Source organism: Ascidiella aspersa, chromosome 5 (assembly GCF_963924565.1).
Source record: "Ascidiella aspersa chromosome 5, kaAscAspe10.2, whole genome shotgun sequence".
NCBI classification, from domain to species: domain Eukaryota; kingdom Metazoa; phylum Chordata; class Ascidiacea; order Phlebobranchia; family Ascidiidae; genus Ascidiella; species Ascidiella aspersa.
The window spans coordinates 22,676,576-22,700,488 of NC_139451.1; the positions used below are offsets into that span (position 1 = coordinate 22,676,576).

Genomic DNA, 23,913 nt, shown 5'->3' on the forward strand with positions numbered 1-23,913 from the left:
AAAACGGGAAAAAAATTAAACGTACATAATATTTTGACGAGTTGCATAAAAGAGAAAGTTTTATTTGTATAACCATTGCGGAAAAACATAGGTTAACACGCTGCCTAACAATAATTAATTAGCTGGTCAATAATAAAAAACGGGTAATACTAATTTACGGAATGATGAATGGTCGGAATGGTCGGAACGCTCACTAATTTACGGAATGGTCGGAATTCTCGGAATGGAATGAATAGGGCCGAAACTAATTTGATGAATGGTCGGAACGGAATTAACTGTCGGAATGAAAAGAATGAAGCTGTAGGAACAGAATGAACTGTCGGAATGAAATGAACGAAGCTGTAGGAACAGAATGAACTGTCGGAATGAGATGAACGAAGCTGTTAGGGTTGGGGTTGGGGTTAGGAATGAACTTTCGGAATGAAATGAACGAAGCTGTAGGAACAGAATGAACTGTCGGAATAGCATGAACTGACGGTATGGAATGAACGAAGAACTGTCGGAAAGCTTCGTTCATCTCATTCCGACAGTTCATTCTATTCCGACAGTTCATTCTGTTCCTACAGCTTCGTTCATTCCATACAATCAGTTCATTCTGTTTCTACAGCTTCGTTCATTTCATTCCGACAGTTCATTCTGCTCCTACAGAGTCATTCATTCCATTCCGACAGTTCATTCTATTCCGACAGTTCATTCCGTTTCCATTCATCAAATTAGTTTCGGCCCTATTTATTCCATTCCGACAATTCCGACCATTCCGTAGATTAGTGAGCGTTCCGACTATTCCGACCATTCATCATTCCGTAAATTAGGATTACCCATAAAAAACAAAAAAAAAAAACACAGACAACCTAAACACATGTGTTGACTCAAAAATATAAACAATGTGATTGCAGTTTAGGTGTTAAAGTGCGCAAGTCATATATTTTACATAAACAATAGCAGTTTGTATTTTCTTTAAAATCCCAGTAAGGTTCTCTCTTAATTTTTAACACAATAGCGTTAAATGCATAATGTTTTACATTTTCCTCATATTTTTGGCCATATATACAAAAATATTGGTGAAAGGCACTTGGCGTATTGAATAAATCTTTAGGCCTCACATATTTTCTAAAATTATCTTTAATATTTTATATATTAGTTAGGGCATGTCAATTTATGCTTAACGCTATTGATGACGGTGATAAGTTATTTTTTGTGTTTTGTAAAGATATAAAGGTTACGTGTCCCGCTTGAAATGCTAAAATGCTTGACTGATTACGGTAAATCCCCTTGTACTATTTTTTATAGGATTCGCCTTGCTAATGTTGTAAGTTGTCACACAAACAATTTTGTGTATGTATATATTTCCTCATGTGAATACGTGAAAGTCTTATAATATATAACTAAGATGCGATACCTGTTGACCTTTATACTTTTCGTCAACGTTATATTTGTTTTTGCAATCGGTAAGTTCTTTAAAAGTGTTTTGAATCTGTTCCTGTTTTTTGTTGTAACAGGTGTATTTAAAAGGTTAATGATATAAAGTATATTATCATGCTATTAATATTTTGCAATACCACTACTTTTATAGTTTTTTAAATCCTAGTTGTAGCATGTTAAATTGGAATTTTAAACTTGCTCCATTGACTGCAAGGCACTATGGAAAGTACAGTGCTCCCGCGCGACCGGAGCGATTTTTTTTTCAGACTAAACCTCCACTTAAAAAAAATAAACATGGACCCGATTTTAAATGTTTATATGTGTTAGCATTTTAAAACTAAACGGCTGTAATAAAGTTACTGCTAAAAGTTGTAGCATTACTGCTTCATTTGTACAACGGCAAATGTTCTATTTTGCTGACTTGCAAGACCAAACAAATTTCACTGCAATTTCCATAAAATTCATGAAACGGATGTAGCTCAATGTTAAACTGCATTGGTTTTTTCCAAGCAAAACATTCCAACCAGGTATTAGAAACCTTATTATTATATTTTACTTTATATTTAGCCCAACAAGATGATAAATCGGTGACCCAAGGCACTGAGCAAACAGACCCTTCTACTCCACAAAGTTCGCAAGAAGACAATTCGAACCAACGTGGTGCACAACTAAACTCTAATCAAGACAAAATCGAACCAAAGCAAGACAATGATTTAATTGACGACAGTGAAGAACTACTTCACCAAAAGAGAGAAACTACACAAAATGGGCAAACTGATACAAATTATATCAGTAGTGAAGCAGTCCAGGTTCCAGTGAACACACATGAAGTGAATGTTGAAGATGTTCAAAAGCAGGAAGTTGATGTTGGAAATGGACAACAGAACGATGAAGATATTCAAACTCAGAAGAAAGATGAAATAAATGTAGAGGATTCAGGAAAAAGCGAACCACAAAATCTGCTTGACGAAGAAAAGGAAATACAGCCTAATGCTATTACTGACCCTGTGGTAACTGCTGAAGACACTAGTGAAATGTTAGATGAGATAACAGAAACTCTTTCTGAGGCATTTGAAAGAACAGCGCAAGCCCTTAAAGAAACAACTGATCCTTCTGCAACCCTGGAAAAACAAAAATCAGCTCAAATAGAAGAAAATTTGGACATAGATCAAGGTTTGTCTAATTAGGCTTATGTTAACACTCAGTTTTTACTCTGATATCGACAACTTTGTTTTTTAATATATATATTTGTTTATTGTTATAGAGCAAGATTTGGAGACACACAAGCCTGTGACTGAAATTCCTACAGAACTTAAGGTTAACTTGTATATTCTTATTTTTATTAACAGTATTGTTGCAGGCTAGTTTATTATTTAGCTTTCTATTTTGGGTATATACAACATAAGGTAAATTATATATATATATACACCATAATGTAATAAATTGAAATCTAAGTGGAATATATAATAAATGCTTATGAAATACTATGCCTGTTTGTATGCCATTCCTTAATGCTAAGGCAGTTAGGTCACCTGACTGCTATATTTTCATGTAAGATTTTTAGAAAAAAAATTGGACCAAAAATTGTAGCTAATTTTTTTTGATTGTCTGTAATACACCTTTTTGAGTGTCTGTGATACTGCTAACTGTGGGCCTTACACAATATATACAGTAATAATGTACAACTTTTCATACAGCAAATACCCAAGCCAACCCCAACTTCACTAACCCCAGAGGAAGAAGCACAAATGGCATTGACAAAAGAACACGAGGAAAAATATCATGCAGCCATCAAGTCTATATATTCTTCAAATAACCACTTGTCTAGTCACATGTGAATACTATTTTGTATTAAAAACTTCAGGATAAGAAATATTTAAACTCCTACATGATTAAGTATATAAACTAGTACAACAGCTCCAGTTTTACATGAATAAATTTTAGTAGTTTTAAGATTTTAAAGTCTTAATTCCATCTTTAAATATTTCACTACTTTAATTCGAGTAGTGATGTGACAACTGTATATTAATAAAGTGTACAAAATGTGGCAACTTTACAGGGGATATGATCGCCTAAAACAAATAGCCAATGAAGGCCATGTAAATTCTGAGGTTGAACTTGCATTCGGACATTTGGCAGGAGTGCATTTGCCTCTTGCTATAAACACTGCCAAAGCTATATTCGAAAAGCATGCAGCAAATGGTAACCCCAAAGCTCAAGCAGTAAGTATATAATTGACTTTTTCAAATTCATATTATTGTGATATCTTTTTTTGATTTAAGTTTGAGTTTGTAAAATTCTGAATATGTAGTTTTGTAACACCAAAGGGTAAAGTGAACACTGTTTATATCGAAATATTCACGCACAAAAAAATATTTGTGTTAATTCTTTTCAATAATTTTATCTTTAGTCAACCCTAAGTTTTATATCAATGAGTGTATATGTGGAAACCTATAGTAGTTCAGCATACATTATTATTGCTTTTCAGGGCCTGGCCCTTCTCTATGCAACCGGCATTGGTACTAATTCAAGTCAAGCGAAAGCCCTAGTTTATCTCACATTCTCAGCACTCGGTGATGATCCCTTGGGAAGAATGATGCTTGGATATCGGTATTGGGCAGGAATTGGAGTGGCCAAGAATTGTGAAGCAGCGCTGACCTTCTACAAGAAGGGGGCAGAAGAAAGTAAGTTTCAACTGTTTAAAATGGAAAACAACTTTTAACTTTTTTTTATATAATTTTTACTGCCCACTAACAACTATGCCTTGAGCAATTGAAACTTGGCCTACTTTAAACATTATGTTCAATATATGTGTGTAACCTATTGAAATTTGCGGTTTCTACCTCATTTTGGTCTCTATTTATCAATATTTATACCCAAAATTAATAAACTTCTGTGGTTTAGATTGTCACTTGTACTGACTTGCACCTGTCAAAACTGTATCGTTACTTGCTTGAGGTTTTGAAACCTGTGAAACCCTCTCGTTTTTAAGACCCACTAATCTTTTCAGTTGCATCTAAAGTCACCCTGACTGGCGGGAGTGCCACTACTCGTATTCGCTTGCTTGATGAGGAGGAAAACCCGGGCAGCAACTACGGAAGGGTGGACGACGATCTGGTGCAATACTATCAGTTTCTGGCAGATAAAGGGGATGCCCCTGCGCAGGTTGGTATTGTTACTACCCATTAAACACTTAAATCTGTCAATTATCATACGCCAAATGTTATATTACGAATAGATAAATTGGGTAATAGATTAGCGCGTTTTAGCTTTCGCATAATAAAATGGTCTATTGGCTGCATAGTGTAATAGGTATACAGCATTGTTTCTCAGCCTTTTTATTCGAAAGCCTAAATACTAAGTGCAAGTATAGCAGCAAAGAGTTAGGAACCCAATTCCCTTCACTGAATTCTTTGTAAATTAACAAACATGGGAAATTTAGCATTAATTGGTGCGAATTAGGCCATGTCATTGTATTTGGACCACAGTTTTCTAATTTTAGAGGAATATTTCTCAGAATCTAAATAAATCTAAGCATGAAACTACTGCAGTCGGCGATTATTCATCTGCACACATGTCTAATTTGTGTACTTAATATAAGTAGCGTTTTTCTCAAACTCTTTGCAGAGTTTTGTAGATTTTCCCTATTGTATATAATCTTATTGAAGACTGTTGTTTGCAACAGTTATTTACGAATGTTGTAATTCGTTGAGATTGCTTCGTCCTAGACCAGCAACAATATTTCTTACCAAGCCTATATGTCATATAAATATAACTTACCACACTGTCACTAATACTCAACAAATTTTCTATTTGTAACATCTGCTCTAGTTTATGTTCTATAAAAAGTATATGTATTTAAACTGTGTTTGACATGTAAACAGAATGTGTCTGTGTGTTGTACAACGTACTTGCCCAATTTTGGTGTCCTTAATGTGTCTGTACATTTCAAATCCCAACTTAATTGTCCTAAAGTTCGCTGTTTATATAAGGTTTTCTAAAACGTAGTGTTCTTCGCAGGTTACTCTTGGCCAGCTGAACTACCAAGGTGGCCGCGGCTTCGAACAAAATCGTCACAAGGCCTTCGAGTATTTCGAACGCGCTGCAAAGATGGGAAATGCCAATGCACAGGGCTACCTGGGAAAAATCTACGCCGAAGGGTCGGAGACGGTGAAACAGAACAACGAGTCGGCGATTCGCTATTTTAAACTCGCAGCTGATCAGGTTCAAGCGTTGTTTTTTTTTTAGTTAGTTTTTTTTTAGGGAAAAGTTACACTATGAAAATACTGATATAGCAATTTGACCCGTTTTAAAATTTTTGGCTAGTAACCGCTATGCGCTGAGACTGCATTATTATTTCAGGACTTTGGTTTGCAAGATATTTTTGCATTTCTATAAGGTTTTAAAAACATTAGTTTTATTTGACTAAACACTAATAACTATAAATTATATGCAGATTTGGTTCATATTGTCAAGCGCCGAGTATTGAGTTTCAGCAATATCGGCTTGTGATTATCGCAGCCCAGTGATTAAGAAAATATTTGTTACAAAACAAGAAGTAATTTTTTTTCCATGTTACGTTTAGCTGGCTAATCCCCGTTATCTCTTGGCACTATTGTTTGAAGGGAAACAGCCTTAATGCCCAACAAAGCCGCCAGCAATCGTTTTAGACTAGACTAGATTCTCTCTGCTTTGAAAAGCTGCAAAAATAAAAAATATTAAAAATCTGGAGAACATTTTGTTTGGCTACTACCGGTTACCTGTTGAGATTGTACTCGATAAAATGCCGATAGTAATTTGCGGGCCTAGACTTAACAATCTCCATTGGTGGTTAAGAGAAAAAATATTATGTTTTGGAAAACAATACAGAACACGGGTTTCTTTTTGTATTTTTACATAGATGATGGCATGAGGTATTGCCGAAATGTTTGTTCCGGGAAGGTGTAGATTTTATGGAATATAATGGCTTTAATCTTTTTATTGAAAAATATTATGTGTCTCAAATAATTTTCTAAACTAATAACAACTGGTATAGGGCAACTCGATTGGTCACGCTGGTCTCGGCATCATGTACTTGTATGGCAAAGGGGTGAAAATGGACTACAACAAGGCGTTTAAACACTTCCAAACATCGGCCGACCAAGGGTGGCCTGAAGGCCAGCTCCACCTTGGAAACATGTACTTCCATGGTCAAGGTGTAAAAAGGTAGATTTGTTGATTTTTTTAATTCAGTCACATATTCAAAACATGTTTGGTTCCTCTTTATTACCGCCGTCAAAAAAAATGTTTGAATGAACAAGACATGTAACTGAATTTGTTTTGGAAATTATTTTGTTTAGTGCTTACTTGTGTATGATCAAAATTACTTTGTTAACTGTTGATGGACTTTTTCGTTAATATACTATTTAATTTTATAGCTGAGCAGAACAACTAACGTCAGAATTTATGTTGATCTAGATAAATAATAATAACGTTAAAAGTAATCTTGTTTGCGAGCAAATCTACTCCCATACTGTAGGCCACATGTGTTGATTAACGTGTTTAGAAAAGACAACTTACAAACCCTTCGCTTTCCGTCGCAGAAACTACCAGCAGGCGATTCACAACTTTAATCTCGCGGCGCAGAACGGCCACTTGCTGGCGCTCTACTACCTGGGAAAGATGTACGCCAGCGGAACTGGCACCGCGCGCAATTGCAGGACAGCCGTAGAGGTAATTTGTTCATTTCGCGAAAAGCTTTTGACTTTTCGTGTTCAGGCGGAATAGCAAAACGTTTTAAAATTAGTTAACCAGTTACTGTGCGAGCCTTCCACATTTAGGCTTTTATTTGACGATTTCGACTTTCAACTTGTTTACGTTAATTTTAGCTAACTTCGCTGTTCGTACGTTATTTATTAACAAACATATTGACAACGTTTTAAGGCAGTGGTGGGCAACCTACGGCCGCTGACCAGATCATCCGGCCCGTGATAGTCGTTGCAGTTGTTATAATACGATGCGTGAAGCAATACACAGTTACACAGTTGTGAGCTGTTAACTGTAACGTTACGTTAAGCGAGATTGAAACTGCACAACTGTGCAACAAGGTTAAAAAACGTTTTGTTTATTGGCACTTTAATCGTACACAAAAAAATTGTATTAAGAAGCTTACCAATAGAGCAAAAACTAGAATTCTAAAGAATTTGTATATAGTGGCACCCTTGAGCGTTAAAATGGCACCCTAAAGAGGGTCGGATTTAACAAACAAAGACATTATTTAAGCGCCCAAAACATCATTTTAACAGCTTTACAAGAACGTGAACGAGCGAGGGCGTTGGGCTTCGATGCTGGACGTGGCTTACAACCAGTACAAGCAGGAAAAAATCAACTCGGCTCTTTCGATTTATCTTCTATTGGCCGAGCTCGGCTACGAAGTGGCTCAAAGCAACGTCGCCTACATTTTAGATCAGGGTAATAATATACTAATACGCATTTTAAAACGCACTTTTGAACGTCGATCTGGCATGGGTTATTTTTACAGGGTTGTAAGTGTTTTTTTTTAATTATCTTGGTGTTTTTTCAATTATCAGTAAAAAGTCCAGGCTTAATTTGTAATCTGGAATAGGTATTTGCAATTTAATTATATATTTACATTTCAGCGTAACTAAAGGAGAAACTTATTATTTTTTTAGCGTAACTAAAGGAGAAACTTATCATTTTTTTAAATGTGAAGTTACTTTTTGTTTATTTGAACAATTTGGTATCTCATTTTTTTGACACTCTCCTGTGGTTTTGTTTTAGTTTAAGGTCATTAGGTATATATTTTTTTAAATCTTGGGCTCGCCTTTGGGGTCAAATGTTAGTAAATCAGTATTATTAAAGTATCTTAAGTAAAATAGCAGTACAGTTAGTTTATTATTTATAGTATTTATTTGTTTGTAGCAGTGGAAGAAAAGACAATTTCAAATTAAACAAAATTATCATTACTGATAAACAACGGATTTTTTAACGTGTTCTATTAACAGCCCTGTATTAAAACACGTGTATTTACGACAATGTCCAGAAAAAGCCACTCTTCTGAACCAAACCTACGCCCGTGCGCTGGTGCATTGGGACAGGGCTGCATCCCAGGGGTACGTGGTCGCTCGTATCAAGCTGGGAGATTACCACTACTACGGGAAGGGTACCGACGTCGATTACGAAATCGCCGCCAGCCATTATAAGTGAGTATTGGTCGTGTTTCATGGACAGCAAAGTACGGCCCAGGGTTAGATTGCTGTAAGAGTTTGCACACCTGTTTCCGAAAACATAGGTTGCGTAGAATCACAGTTGCCTGAAAAACAGCACAAAAAAAGTGAAAAACTTATACAAATAACGCGACGAAAAGATTTATGTCCGAACAAATCCTAAAAGGCAATCTTCAAGTTTACCAACAATTTTGCTTATAAAACACATTGTATGCCCGCCGATTTCAATACAATACACTTTATCAGAACTTTTTGTTAAGCATTTTACTCTTTTAACTGAGCGCAGGCACAATATTGTGATGTCCATTCCACACTGTTTTAAACAGTGTTTTCACAAATGACTTGACTTAGTCTTTTGACAAATTACCTGGGTTGAAATAAAGTGTTTTTAACCATTGTTTAATAAAATTGGTTTATTTATGTTAAGTTTTATACATAAACAATTTGCTTGCTACTTGTTGCGTTTTATGGTATTTTCTAATTGAATTATCGCCTGTAAAATCGGACGATTTTACCAATTTATTAGCTTAACATTTAATTTTAATGACAAGGACTTGGAATCGACTTGCTCTAATTATTAATTAACTGGGACTTTGGATTGTTATTTACTCAAAAAGACTCGACTTTATTTGTTTAAAAAATTTTTTACAAAATGACACGACTGGTGACGCCGTGGATTCCATCAATAATATCAAAATTAGAATAATATCGAATTTAGAATAAAATATGACAGGGAATGGGACTAATCACTAATATAGTTGAAATAAGAGCAATAGTCGCATAAGATACCTACGTTTTTTAAATAGCTAAGTTTTTTTTTTTTATTTTTTTTTTTTTATTTTACATTTTTCTAATTTTAATATTTTTACTATTTATTAGTCATTTCAAAATGATTTGTTTACAAACCTGGTTTTAAAAAGATCTATATTGAAACATTAACTGACTCTAACTCTTTTGCAGAGAAGCGAGCGATTCTTCCAGCAACGCACAGGCCTACTTCAACCTGGGTTATATGCACGAACAGGGCCTTGGCATGCAGCGCGACATCCACCTGGCCAAACGGCAGTACGATTTGGCCGCTGAGGCCAGTCCCGACGCGGCCGCCCCCGTAAAGTTGGCTCTCTTAAAACTCGGTTTCTTGTACGCGATTGAGACCATCGAAACGCAGGTATATGAATGTGTGTTGAATTAGTTGCGTGCGACAATTTTGAATGACTGTGCGGTATAAGAAAAGCTAAGATCGGTCAATGAAACCACTGGTTTCTACTAGATAGCTTCGATACTTTTTATTCCGCTACCGACAACCCATGCTTTGGACAAAAAGCATCGCGATCCGACATGGTACTAAATTATGTCATTACTATATAGCAGGGGGGAAAAACATTTAGAAAATGTGGAAGGTATCAAGTTTGTGCGGTGAACTATGTATTCAATTAAGCAGTCCAGTGTCTGCCAATAATTTATAGATTTGGCTTTGTTACATTGCCAACTAAATACAGTTATCTTGCTATTGTAATTAAGTAGTACAATGGTGTAATACTCGTCCAGAAGGATCATTTCAAAAACACCTCTTGTGTAAGTTTTTTTTAAAACCCGGTTCAAAATTATTTGACGTAATCCCCACGACTTTTAGCAAAGAGTTATAAGTTATCAAAAAAGCGTCCTCTTAATTTCTACCATAACAGCCTGTGCTTAAGCCGGAAAAAGTGTATGACCCACAGATCCGCTAAAAATCATGACTTAGAGTAGAAGTAAAATTTACTCCTTAGTGCAAATGCAAATACCGGAAAAGCATCAAATTTTGACACACCCACACATGTATAGTGAAAATGATGGGACTACTTTTTCACAGATTGTCTGTTATTGGTTGGCTTATTTCTTACAGGAATGTAATATATTATATTTCAAAAACTCACTCGACTTTAGCCCGCTATGTATTATGCCCGCTTGTCTCTATAGTACTGCTTCCAAACCTTGTGTTCGCGACACCAAAAAAGTCAAGGGTTGTCTTGGGCCTTGTAGTATTTGGCAAAGCAAAATTGACAAGAAAAAGCTATGTGAACTAAATGTTTGGCAGTTATAAGACCAAAAGCAATCGCCATTTTAAAACATTTTATGTGGCATTTGCTGCATTAAACCAAAATCCAAACGATTAATCGATCAAGCATAGCTTCAGTATAATAGTGTTGTATAATAAAACATCGTAATGCGGCAAATGGAGCCCTAAACCGTAACTCCAAATAGCTAGTACATACTTTTGGCGTAAATTTTACATTTTTTTAGACATTTTAGCCAATTGTTAAAACAACCCGTCTATAAATATAAATATTTTTACAGTTGGGAGGGTCGCGAACAAAATGCGATTATTATTGACTGTGGTTTATGTATTAAGTAAAAGCGAAAATGTTTGATGCGTTAAAACATTAGGTTAACCACAACTCTGTGAAAACTTCATTTGGGATCAAAAAGGAGAAAAGGATACGAGGAAAACATGTGCGGATCCTTTTACAGTGGTTCCCAACCTATTTGTAATCGCTACCCCTTTTTATTTTCGGAAAACTTTGTCCACATCCAATTTTGATGTACGATATATATACCTATTTGATTACAAATAGGTTGGGAACCACGGTAAGAGGATCCGCACATGTTTTCCTCGTATCCTTTTTGTTCCCAAATGAAGTTTTCACAGAGTTGTGGTTAACCTAATGTTTTAATGCATCAAACATTTTCGCTTTTACTTAAGATGTGTAAAACCAAAATCAAACAATCATAAAAAATCAGTGACAGGCTTGACTAACTGAAAATTCCTGTTGTACCTTTTTTCTTATCATAAACCGTAAATTATTTTATTTTACCAACAGGCATATTTTTTCTTGGATTCTGTCTTTTTTATTCTTTTTCAATATTTGTCATTGTGTTGTTTTTTAATTATATTTTAGCACGTCATATGGTTGAATTTGAGGTGTTCGAAAACTTATAAAATGAACTGACCCTGTTTGGAGCCCACTTGATTACGTAACAATCACTTTCACAACAGTCGAATCCCAACAATCGAATTGAAGACTAAATTTTATATCTTTTATCCAAAGTTAAGTACTCTATTAAAAGAGTACTGATGATAAAATAAGAAGCCATGAAAGTATTTATCCGAGAAAAAAAAACAGAAAAAACAATCGGATTGAATAATTCAAAAGTAAACAATCGATTTCGCGCAGAAATTCTGGCACACGGTGTCGCTGTCGCGCCTCACTACGAACCTTCCAGAAGAGTGGGACATCTACCTGATGACGATACTCGCGCTCATGCTCGGCTTCGTGGTTGCTTTTCGACGCCAGAGAAGGTGACGTCACACTGTGGTTTGGATGACGTCAGCTAAGTATGCTGTCCTATCTCGCTCGCGTTTCAGTTCGATTATATAGTTAATCTTGTGCCGGTGAAGGATTCGCGCTTCCTTTCAACTTGATTTAATTTGTCGCGATTTGTATTTTTTGTTGGTGAATGTTGTCTAGCGTTTTGTTAAATCTTTAACTATTGTCGTTAAATCTGTGTTTCTTCCCTCGGAAACCAAGGCCCCAAGGGCATTCGGGTTTTCGGGCTAACCTTTGCTTGGTCGAGTTTAGTCAAACTTGTTAAATTGTTGCCATCTGTTTTATCACAGCGTAATTATAGTTGTTTCAGCTTGACTATAAAAGTGCGATGTATTATTTTTGCATTTTGCGACTTACCCAGTTTTATTTAAGTGTATAACTTTATCGTATACGTGCTTAACTGCTTCAACCTTCTTTGTAAGTTCTTGAAGCAAACTATAGAGGGTTTTTGACACACGGTAAAGGTCATTTTGCTGGTCCAACCATTTTTAAAACTAAGCCTTGGAACTTTATGATCTAACATTCAGTAAAAACTGAGTCACTGCAGACAGAAAATTACTTGCTTTAATCATTCTTTAGTGTGTTTTTAACCTCAATATGTTAGTTTTTTCCAAAGCTCTAATTTGTATGGTTTGTCTTCATTGCCCGCTGCCTTTGAAAAACTAAACGGTTGCGGTAATTTTTTAAATCAACTTGTGTCGCGTCAATATATTTATTTAAAAGTTGTCTTCAAGGTATACGGAACGTTTGGGGTTTACAAAACGATTTGGGAAACCCAGCTTTAAGCTGTTGATTTTTAACGTTGTTGGATCGGCTTTTTTTATGTGATCGTGCAACCTAACGTATAACAGAACTTCATGAGAGTTATTAAAAGTCGCACCTACACCACACAAGTACTAGCTTTTAGTAGTATTTTGATGCACAAGCGTTTTTCGGATGATTTTCAAGGGGTATGTAAAAGTAATAAAAGAAAAGCTTTGTCTTACGCCAATCTGTCATATTTTTTTCTCGTTTATCCTGAATTGTCTGTGTCCCGTGTTTGGTATGCAGTTAAAAATCAATAAAATGTAGAGAGATATACCCCGTAACTGGTTTTAATCAGCAAATGTTAGCAGGGGGTGGTAATTGAGCTAAAATGTCAAATTTTAGAATTGGCCAAAACCAACTTACAGGGTTAATATTTAGCCAATTTGACTCTGAAAAATCATCACTTGGTGGTCTTATCTTATAAAAAAAGTCCGACCTCGGTCATTTCAAAATTTGGACTAAATTGGCCTAATTTGTTGGTTTATAATGTAGTTAAATTTGGTTTGTCTTATCGTTTGTCGGGTATTTCGTTCTACTAACAAGCTCATCCTAATTATTGAAAATGTTTTATATACAAGTTTACATATTGCTTGTGTCTTTAATATTAGAAAACAATTTTATGGTGAAATTTAACCATGTTTTAGTACGTGTCATCCAATAAAATACGAACATTCAGATAATACAGTTTCTTGCAAGTTTGTTACCTTAATTACTTTGATATCCAAAATATTTAAATTTAAAGATAATTTTGTTATATTTAAGATACATTAGGTAATTGTGAATAAGAAAATGAGTGAAGTGTGTTCTGGAAACCTTACCAAAGTACGTCGCCCTAAAACCCGGTCAGATGGACCTGTCTACGATATTGACATTGTTTTCCCTAAAGTCAAGATTTATCTTCCTGTGACTCAACTCCCCACAAATGCTGGAGTGGTGGGAATGCTAAGGTACTACACACAGATTGGAGGAGCAGGTCATGGCAAGAACAAGGCTGTAAGAGAAGTAGCAAAACAAGCCAATGCAAAGTGGTACCACGATTCGGTTCCATGCATATTGTATGAAACATTGGTCAATAAACTTCTGAAGCTTCTTCAGTTGGTACAGGAAGGTAGTAAGAGACTAAAAGAAGGAAAGAAGAGAAAGGTGGTGACAGAGTTTAAAGAGCTGGTTGACAAAAAGGATAACCTTTTTGATATCTTTCTTTGAAAAGCTAATGGGGGTTGAAATGGGGTTGAAGAAGATTGGGGTATAAAAATGGGGAAAATGGAGAAAATGTACTATGAGAACATGCAAAAGGACAGGCAAATGGAGTGTGGAAAAGAAGTTGATCCAGTGTGGTATCAGGCCATGATGAAAATGCAAAGGAAAAGGGAGAAAGATGCTAAGTACAGAGTAGAGAGAGAAAAACAGTTTGAATACCAGCCAATATCTAAGATCACAGAGATTCTCAAAGAAGGTGGAGCCTTAGATATATCTAAAAGTGAGGACAGGAGTGAGAATGAAAGCAAAACACATTATGGAGAAGCAAGCCCTCTGGACATAGAACCTGTAGTTAGGGGGGGGGGGGGGGGTGGTAATTTACAATTTTTTCATTGAACAAAACCAACTTAACCAGGTGTACCCGGGACTAAATAATAGTTAATTATGCCTTTAAAAAGGAATTGGCTCTAAAGCAGGAAAGAAAAAGACTTGTTGTCTTAGAATCTCTTAAAGTTATTGGAGGTCCTTTTACTTCGGTAGAAGAAGTTGAGGATTATCTAGCTGACCTCAACTCACAGAATGAGAAGATCAATAAGCAAAGAATGAAAAAGGAGCTACAGTATGCTCGAGACACCAGCACATTGCTTCCTAAAGCTGACCCTCTCTTCAAAATCAGAAAGACTGAGCTAAATGGAAAGAGCCGTGACAAGAATGCTGAAGAGTTTGGCAAAGCCTTGAAAGCCTTTCTTGGTAAAAATACTGAAAGAATTGAGATGGAATACGACAAGTTTCAGCAGTGCTTGGACAGTTTTGCCATGACTTCTGGCTAAGTTTAGAGTGGAGGTGCTACAAATCTAAAGACTTAGACTAGTGTATTTGTGAATATTACTGTAAACCTGTATCAAATACTATAAGCCTAAAATTGATTACCTATTTCAAATCAATATTTTTGAAAGAGAAGGTTTTGTTTTAATATTTGGGAATATTTGTTTTTTTAATTTCTGTCAAATTTCCAGGTAAAACTTATGGGAATAAATTAGTCTAAAGGTCCTTCAAGACCAAGAGTCATATACCTTAATTAGGAAATTATGACATATTTCATCTCAAATTTCAAAAATAGAAATGTAGGTGAGGTCGAACTTTTTTTTCAATGTAGAACCTTTTTAAAGGCATAATTAACTATTATTTAGTCCCGGGTACACCTGGTTAAGTTGGTTTTGTTCAATGAAAAAATTGTAAATTACCACCCCCCCCCCCCCCTAAAATGTTCGTCAAGCAGAATAAATACCTCAAGCGTGTTTCAGGTGCAAATGTTTTCCTGTAAAAAGTTCTTCTTCGTACGAACATGAATAAACATAGAAGAAACCTGCCCCTAACTTTTTTATAAAATGAATGTGAGCTAGTGACTGTTTAACGAAAAGAAAAGTAATGAGACTCTGCTATAAGGATCCACGTCATAAGTACTGTGGATTTACCGTTTCAAAAAGGAAACGTTTTTTTCAAACCTCTGCTATGGTCTTTATTCCCGGCGATCGTACCAACATATTGCATACAATATTTTAGAAATTTACAAGATTAACAGAGCAAACTCAAGATACAGGCTGAACTTCACAGGAACAAACTCTCCCAAAAGGCTTACTGCTAGACAAGATATATATAAACATTATTTTTTTGATTGAATAATTTTGAGAAAAGTTTGCAAGAAAAGCAACAACATTCAACCCAATTTGCGCTAAAATAGAACAGCTATTTATATAGAAAGACACCAAAGCGCAAAAATTAAACAACGAAAAAGCATTACCAAAATCTCCTCTTATCAAAAGATACCATGCGTAAACTCGTTTCAAACTATAACAGGAGAGTTCACATTTCACACAGCTATCCAGTCCTCAAACCACCTAACAGCAGGCCAGGTATGCGGAATCGGACTTGAATGACACCCCTGCAAGTGGATTGTCGAATATCCACGGTATTTACTTACGTAAACCAGAGGAATACAGACGGTAGAGTCAGAGCCGGACTCGGGACTCGACGAAATCGCACATTTGGCCGGAGTCTGACACGTGTGTTTGTCAACCCAGGACCGACACCTAACCAGCAAAAATAGCAGAATTTGCAATCGACCCAGGTCAGTTTCGGAAAACGTGATATAGCGTCCTGAATGTGGCCTACATTGGAGCAAAAGCAAAGACGGATAAGGTATACCGTTCAGCAAATTCTTATAGGCACAACTTTTGTTTAGGGAGCCCCCCAAGGTTCCAGTGTGGAAAACAAAAAGGTATTAATTATTTCAAGGTTCACCGAAAGCCTTCGACAGACTTGGCGAACCAGTCAATCAATGATGCAAGCAAGGAAGGACAGAAAAACAACTAGTCGTCGACACTTTAATGCGTGACTCAAAAATCTGATAAGCGTAGGTCGCAAAGTTCGTCTTACCAGGAAAACTTAGCGCGAAAATAGAGCATATACTTATCTAATATCGTTAAGCGAGCACTGGTCTAACAGTTGAACTGCTTGTCTCGGCTTATGTATCATTTCTGTGCGACGAAGAAAGCTGAAATAACGCGGTAAAACTAACATAGGCAAAAACGCTTTGTTTTCTATTAGATTCAGGCAAGAGGCATCGTGCTGTCACGGCTGATAGGGGCTCCCGTGCGACTGCTGTTAGATCCAGGACTTTGCTTCGTTCCTCTTCTGACCCGACTTCTTCGACAAGTGATGAAGACGCCGCATGCGACGCCCAGCATTATGACAGCCACAACCAGCACAACGCCGACCGCTATCAGAATGGTGGTGTCCCGCTTTTCTGAAACAAAAGAGATGTCATCATTTTTTTTTTTTTTTTTGGGATGAGAGATGTCATCATACCGCTGATACGCGCGTGCGTTATAGGCGTACGCTTCACGTGGCCACAGTTTAACAAGAACTCTCCCCAAATTCGCTCCGAAAGGTTAGACTTAACTTTGGAGTTGATCAAAAACAACTTTTGGAGTTGATCAAAAACAAAATTCCGCATATAATATGGTAGGTCGGAATAGAATTATAAGGCACGTAAAGAGACTTTAGAAGTATCTACAGGACTAACTTTTTCCCCCTAAATGTCTTAGTTTACGATTAAGCTGTAGAAACTATAATAGGCCTATTCTTAGTATTTTCGATGCTTTTGTAGAAAATTACAAATGTAGGGTTTGCGGCCCCGTAGATACAAACGGTGCCCGAACGCAAAACCATACTATAACACTTTTAGCAATACCCGAAAGTTACTGTCGTGGTTACAAGTCTGGCATTGAATAAAATACAATTTAAAAACGTGCTGGTATTCTTATTTAAAGCAATTTGCTATTGCTGGCCAAAGCTAAATTTTTAAACAATGTCAATATTTCGAGTTGGCCAACTGGTCTAGTAAACACGTTTGTTGAATGTTTGGGTATTTTAAACCACAAGATTATTCTGCCATAGTTAGCATATAACTTACTGAATGAATATAATGTTGCTGCGTCAGGCATTATTTCAATTGTACAATTATTTTTCCGGCAAAATTTTATGAAACAGCAACGTTTCGACCACCTATTCGGGTAATCTTCTTATTGCCCTGAAAGAAAATTGCCAGAATACGTGGTCGAAACGTTTGGATTTTACCAAAATTTTGCCGGAAGAACAATTGTACAATTGATTTAACTTACTGTTTTTTTTAATGATTTCTTGGTTCTTCTTCAAGTCGTCGCCGTCAACGTCAAAATATTGTAGGTCGTTCGTGTTTTCTCCTTGTCGTAGAAAACTGTCCCAGTCTTCGACGATCGAAGGGTCGACCACCCGAATGACGCCCGAGCTTATTAAGGTGCTGTCCTCTTCCGATTCAGGCTTGTTTACTACTTCCACGCTCCTACAAATGCAGCATGGATTTTTTTTATTAGTGAGGTTCGATGGTAGCTAATAATGTTGAGAGACTAGCCGGCGTTTCGCAATCAAGTGACGACCTTTTTGATTTCAGTGCTATCAAACAGTAGTTCTTAACAGCCTGTCTGCGATAATTTTTTTTTTGCCGTTTTATATTAACCATATCAACGTCAAATGCGTAAATGCGTAATTTTTCGCGTTTCGCATGTTAAACCTTTTTTCAGAAGAGTCTGCTGGACACAAAACACGAATTTTTAGTTACCGGTCCGCAAATGTAAAAAGGTATGGAACCACTGATCTAAAAGTCGATTCTAAATTTCGTAATCAATTTACACAATCCTATTCTAATATAGTAAAGATGATAAAACCTTTGTTTTCGTTGTTTTTAAAAATCCGTTTGCATTTCAGGCTATAGGTGTTTATTGCGGTTGTACTTATTTTACTCCAGGTCAAATATTTTTTTAATTTTTACATACCTCAACTGAACTATAGCAGTTTTAGATTACCACATGCTATTGTCAATTGTCATACTGTTTGAAAATGTTTAAATGTTAAAATTGTTGAGAAAACAATTAACTACAGAACCTCTTTTTTCGCTCTCCTTCACAGGAGCAGGTCTCCGGGAATGCTGTCCTGTTGCACACGCTCACCCGACAGTGCACGAAAATGGCGTCCATGTTTTGTCTCCACTTGAACATGCGAAAGCAGAACTGCGCAGCACTCGCGTTGCCATTGGCGACGATAAACGTGCCGGGATCTGAAACGCACCTACACAAAGAATTTTGTAAATAATTTATGACAAAAGGGCGCACCTTTGATAAGCTATTTTTTCTATATGCCACGATTTAACTTTTATGCTTGTCTTTCAGCCAAAAGTATTTTGTTTGATCAGTTTGTCTACTTGATACTGTAATATATATACAAATGATACTGTAATGTATATACAAAACACAAATGATGTACGAAGCATACAGTTGTTTTAAGTGCAGTATTAATGTAATACATCCACAACGTAATTGTTTGATGTCATCCAATTTCTTTTGAATAGATCAATTGAAAATGTTTTACATTAACGTTCGGTTCATTAGCATGTCATAGGTCCAAATATACAGCAAATAATTTGTTCAATCTACCCACTTGTTGGCAAGAAGGTTGTGTATGACTCCCTCCCCGCTTTTATTGGACGAAGCCCAGCAGTTTAACATAGTCAGCACTAAATCTTTCGGCATTACGTTGATTAGGTTTTGTTCTGGCAAAAAAGCATATGGAGTTAATCAAACTATTGCAAAACAGGAATAGCCTGCTCAACTTTTAAAATCATTTTGTTAATACTATACAACTATAGTGTCAATGCTTTAAATATGAAGGTCAATAACTCGAGTAGGAATTGAACAAACTAAAGTTTGCTTTAATTTCAAAGACTTGGTTCGAGTTTTAAACAACAAATTACTTTAGGGTACTCTACTTGATTATCCGTGTAAGTCTAACAAATTAATTGTTTCCAAGAATTACTTTTAGCTATACGTGCGCCAACAACTCAACAAAAGAAAGCAAAAAGCAACGACGACTTAACGCTATCCATGATAGCGGCTATAAGATGTTAAATCGAAGTGTAAATATGACCATAAGCATATAACATCTCCAGGACAGTTAGTTTAGTTTAAAATATGAACGACTTACGAACGCAGACTTCCTGGTCAATAGCGACAACAGGCCTGGCGTTGAACTTGGTAAAACCGTTAAATGTGCGGTTCTTGTGCAAATCCATCTGAACTGTGAAACGCCCGTAGCTGGTATCAAAGTCGACAGTCCTGTGTTAAAAGCAATAGGGTTCAAACATTTTTTAGAATGGAAAATGCCGTCGAGCTTTTAAGAACATCAAAGGCGACGTAATTATGTGGTCATAATGCAAACCAAACTAGAAAATATTGCGAAAACTTGAGATGGAAAATATCTGTCTGCTTTTAGGAACAGTATACACCAGGGATGTCCAACATTTTATTATAGTGGGCCGCATTGCCATTTGAAATAATTTAATGGGCCGCAGAACCTATTAAGTATCAAGATTAAGTATTGGCCTTTAGAGTTATAACGGGAGTTATATATATATATTTACCCATACTATACTATTAGTGCGCCCCTAAAAGCTGACTGGTACATTTTAATTAGGCTAATATTGAACGTTTAAAATACTTGGGAATAAAAATGACTAGCGGGCCGCACAAAAATTTCAGGCGGGCCGCAATGTGGCCCGCGGGCCGCAGGTTGGACATCCCTGGTATACACTATACATGATTGTGTTATCATATTGCAAGTCATAACGTGCCACAGTTGTGTAAAAGAAATCCAAGCGAGGTTAGAAAACCGTTGACGAGTGATTAGAGCAAGTTTGACTTCCATGAACAAAGAAAAACAAAACAATTTCCGCTTATAGATTAGTAATAATTAAAAGTAAATGCTCGGATCAAAACTGTATGATTTAAAAAAAAACGATAACAAATCAAAACAGTTCATCTTCAGAGCAGACATACGTCACAGTGGGAATGACGGGCCCGGCCATCACCGAATATCGATCGGTGTAGTTGCATCGGAAGTCCACCAACACTAGGGGGCGCTCAACGACGTTGTCGACCTTGTTCCAAACTATCTGTTGGCTGAAGAGGAAGCTACCGTGATCGCGCTGTGAAAGTATAACGTGTTTAGAGATGAATGAAAGGCACACACACACATGTATGTGTATTAAGTATGTTTGTTTCTCGACTCGCTCCTCTCTGAACCTTAATAGCTCAGTTGGTAGAGCGACGGTGTGAGTAATAATTTTGGTAATTTACTGCCCCCAAAAACGGTGCTACCCAGGAAAAAAAACTGGCAGGGTGCTACTCTTAAGGGATCCGGTTAAAGAGGTAAGTATGTCCGTCTTTAATTTTTTAACCTGTTTAAACCAAAACGAACACGACCCCTTTGCTCACTTTAAGGTGCATGTCGCAGTCCACAAACGGCGCGTCGACCTTTAGGTGATATTGACCGTTCCGCATCACCGCTCGACACCCGGGGGCGCCATTGAAGTGGATATAGCGCGTGTCTCTAGGCAACCGCTGCTCCGTCACCACCCTTTGGTCGATGAGGATTTCTATGGTTTTGTTTCCGCACTTGATGTCGGGAAAGGCTAGTTGCAAAATGTTAGTGTGTCAGTTGCAATCCGTCTAAAACTATAGGCCAGGAGTTCTTGAACTTTTTTTACCGCGGACCCTTAATTTTTTTTCTGTTAGCGTGAACCACGGTAGCCAAGAAAGGCACCAAAATTGACGTCACAATACAAACAGAACAGGCTTTACTTTCTCTCCCGTTCTCGTATTAAAGTCGATCAGCACCCTTATTTATTTGTAGGCCTATTTGTTTTTATTTTCAAAAAAGCGTTTTTTTTATAGAATAAATTTAATCAAGCTTTTTCCGCTGGTAAGCGCAAATCAAGCCACCAAGGCAACGACTTTAACAGGGTTGGTAATAGTTTTTTCTTTATATCAGTCAAAAACGACAATTTTTTTAAAGTTTTGCTATGTTGCAGAATACCCGGGATTAAAAAAAATTCCCGGGATTCGGGATTGTTAATTCGTGGGAAATCCCGGGAATTTCCCGTCGAAACATTCCCGGAGAGAAACCGTATTTAGGACACCACGGTAACCAAGAAATTTTAAAAAAGGAAATTTTAAAAAAGGCACCAAAATTGGCGTCACAATACAAACAGAACAGGCTTCATAAATGTGATGATTTAGGTCCAAAAAAACATGAAAAATGGAGTCTAAATACAGTCACTACAAAACCGTTTTACTTTTAAATTAGGTCTCATGGACGTCCTAAATCTAGTTCACAGACCCCCAAGGGGTCCATGGACCCCAGTTCAAGAACCCCTGCTATAGCACAAAGTCGCGTCATCCTAAGTGCCGTAATCTATCAACGTTTTTTTTTCATATTTCCACGACTTGTATTTTCTGTTGATTCGCGATATAAATCTTTGTACATTTACAGGCAACATGTAATGATATACATTTCTTTCTAGTAAAACCATTTTGCCAATTGACTTTTTTTCCACGGTATAATTTTGCCCTTAAATTATATTAATATCAGGCCTTTTTAGGTTTGCATAATAGACTCCGACAAAAAACTTGGAAATAGATACATAGGTTTTCTTAATATTTTTATTAAAAATATCAAAGCGAAATATGTTAATATTTTTAGGCCAAAATGATTTTTTTTGTTTGTTTTATAATACAAGTTTTATAATAAAGCAAAGTGCAAACCTATAGGCCTATCTAGATTTTGCTCGCTAAAATTTTAAACTATACTGCTTTAGGACATGAAAGGGTCTGAATGCTACTTTATTTCACTACGAGTTACAGTTTTATACGTTTTGTAACATTTGTCGTCTAAAAGTTGGAAATACAACACAAGTGCTGGCAAAAACTCACGAAGGTCGCAGTGAATTCCCGCGAGAGATTCGGGACATATGCAAGTGTAGCCTCTTGCCCAAGACGAACTCACAATGCATTCGCCCCCATTTAAACACGGATTCGGTTTGCACGGCGTCACACCTGGAAAACATAAAAAGGCACCGAATTAACGTTGACGCACAAAAAACGGATAAAAATTCGGCCTATAGTTTCGTTTTTAATTTCTATTTTATGCTTTTTATATACCAGTGAATTGTTTCTATATATATGTGATGAAGTGTTTTGGTACAAGTATGAAAATAAGCCAAAATATAAATATATAAGAACGTCCGAAAATTGTATGTATTGTCACTTTCACAAGTTCATCAGCAAATTACTGCTGTTTGTAAATAACTACATTTAAAATAAAACGCTAATTTTACATATCTTTTTAAAGCAAATGTTGTTAAACTAATCTCATTTTCTGTTGAACTTTATTGTTATTTTTATAGAACAATAATAGTTTTTACAAGTAATAATACACTAATTATATATATATATATATATATATATATCTTGGGAATACAAGATACAATACAAAGGCGTGCTACTAAAAGCGATATACGTACTCTGCCCAAACACTTGAACTTGGAAAGTAAATAAATACAAAAAGCAGAGAAACTGACGAACGCCAGACATTTCTTAATATAAATATTGCACTTCTTTCATTTAGAAATTAGAGATGCCTAACCCAGTGATTGCGAATCCTGAAAAATATAAAGCAAAAACTTGTTACATATATCTAAATTTGTGTGAAAGTTGCCTATAACATTTAATTTTACTTTGCAATATTGACATTTGCTATCCTCAGATTTGTGTGAAAGTATCCTGTAACATTTTATTTTACGTTACAATATTAACATTTCGCTATCCTCTGTTGCAACGCAGCTTCTGAAATCTGGCGCTTAGCCCTGGCTGTGTCTGAAATCGCAGGCATAAGAAAAACATTGGCCTTTATAGCGTTTACAATTTTACAACCCTCATGGTCGTTGCCGTGAACTTAATCGCCTGGCATTTTTAAGGTCGCTTTGACAGCCGCCACCCGTTCGTTCGTATAGCCCCGGGACAAATTTGAAGGCTATTGCTCTCGTTTAGCGTGGCGCAACAGTTAACCTTGAAATTTAATATCGCCGAATAGCGCGTTCTAACCTCGTCGTAACAATTATACGGAAATCAAATGGCGCACCGCTTTTAATCGTTTCACATAGCGCCAAACGTTCATCTTTCTAAGCAGGCGTAATCAAGCAAAGGATTTTGTACAACTGTTTTGCTGCCTGAGGTAGCCGGGCTAGGTTCAAGTTTTTGACACTTCTCTAGAGTTGATCAAATATTAAAAATCACGTATTGTTGCGATACGAATACAATACTGAGTGAAAAACCGTTTTCAAAATATCCAAGTCTAGCCGTTATTTTAGGCCTAAAAGCTGGCTGTCTACTCATTTATACACAGTGCTAAATAAACAATTTATATTTAACATGAGGTCATGAATCTGATTAAAGGAACTC

The 23,913-nt window shown here is 36.4% G+C and overlaps 2 protein-coding genes across 4 annotated transcripts; one reads left to right on the forward strand and one right to left on the reverse strand.

Moving 5' to 3' along the window:
- Positions 1 to 1,306: 1,306 nt before the first annotated feature.
- On the forward strand, positions 1,307 to 13,436 carry LOC146145441 (protein sel-1 homolog 1-like). 3 transcript variants are annotated; one of them, XM_083389447.1, is made up of 14 exons: positions 1,307 to 1,448; positions 1,990 to 2,595; positions 2,687 to 2,739; positions 3,120 to 3,256; positions 3,482 to 3,644; positions 3,911 to 4,106; positions 4,433 to 4,587; positions 5,443 to 5,646; positions 6,458 to 6,627; positions 7,005 to 7,134; positions 7,707 to 7,872; positions 8,465 to 8,624; positions 9,609 to 9,816; positions 11,864 to 13,436. In XM_083389447.1, exons 1-14 carry the CDS (start codon positions 1,391 to 1,393, stop codon positions 11,990 to 11,992), a joined length of 2,535 nt encoding a protein of 844 aa, XP_083245573.1. In that variant the 5' UTR covers positions 1,307 to 1,390; the 3' UTR covers positions 11,993 to 13,436. The 3 variants fall into 3 exon arrangements, with proteins under 3 accessions (XP_083245573.1, XP_083245574.1, XP_083245575.1); XM_083389448.1 differs by having other exon boundaries at positions 8,471 to 8,624; XM_083389449.1 differs by having other exon boundaries at positions 4,445 to 4,587.
- A 2,086-nt stretch (positions 13,437 to 15,522) lies between these two features.
- Positions 15,523 to 23,116, reverse strand: LOC146145442 (pancreatic secretory granule membrane major glycoprotein GP2-like). Its single transcript, XM_083389915.1, has 9 exons — positions 22,977 to 23,116; positions 22,387 to 22,509; positions 20,890 to 21,086; positions 20,452 to 20,600; positions 19,601 to 19,731; positions 19,058 to 19,169; positions 18,506 to 18,688; positions 17,707 to 17,906; positions 15,523 to 16,829 (listed from the first exon to the last, which is right to left on the reverse strand). The coding sequence occupies exons 1-9, from the start codon at positions 23,044 to 23,046 to the stop codon at positions 16,633 to 16,635; spliced, it is 1,362 nt and encodes a 453-aa protein (XP_083246041.1). The 5' UTR covers positions 23,047 to 23,116; the 3' UTR covers positions 15,523 to 16,632.
- Between the last annotated feature and the right edge of the window lie 797 nt (positions 23,117 to 23,913).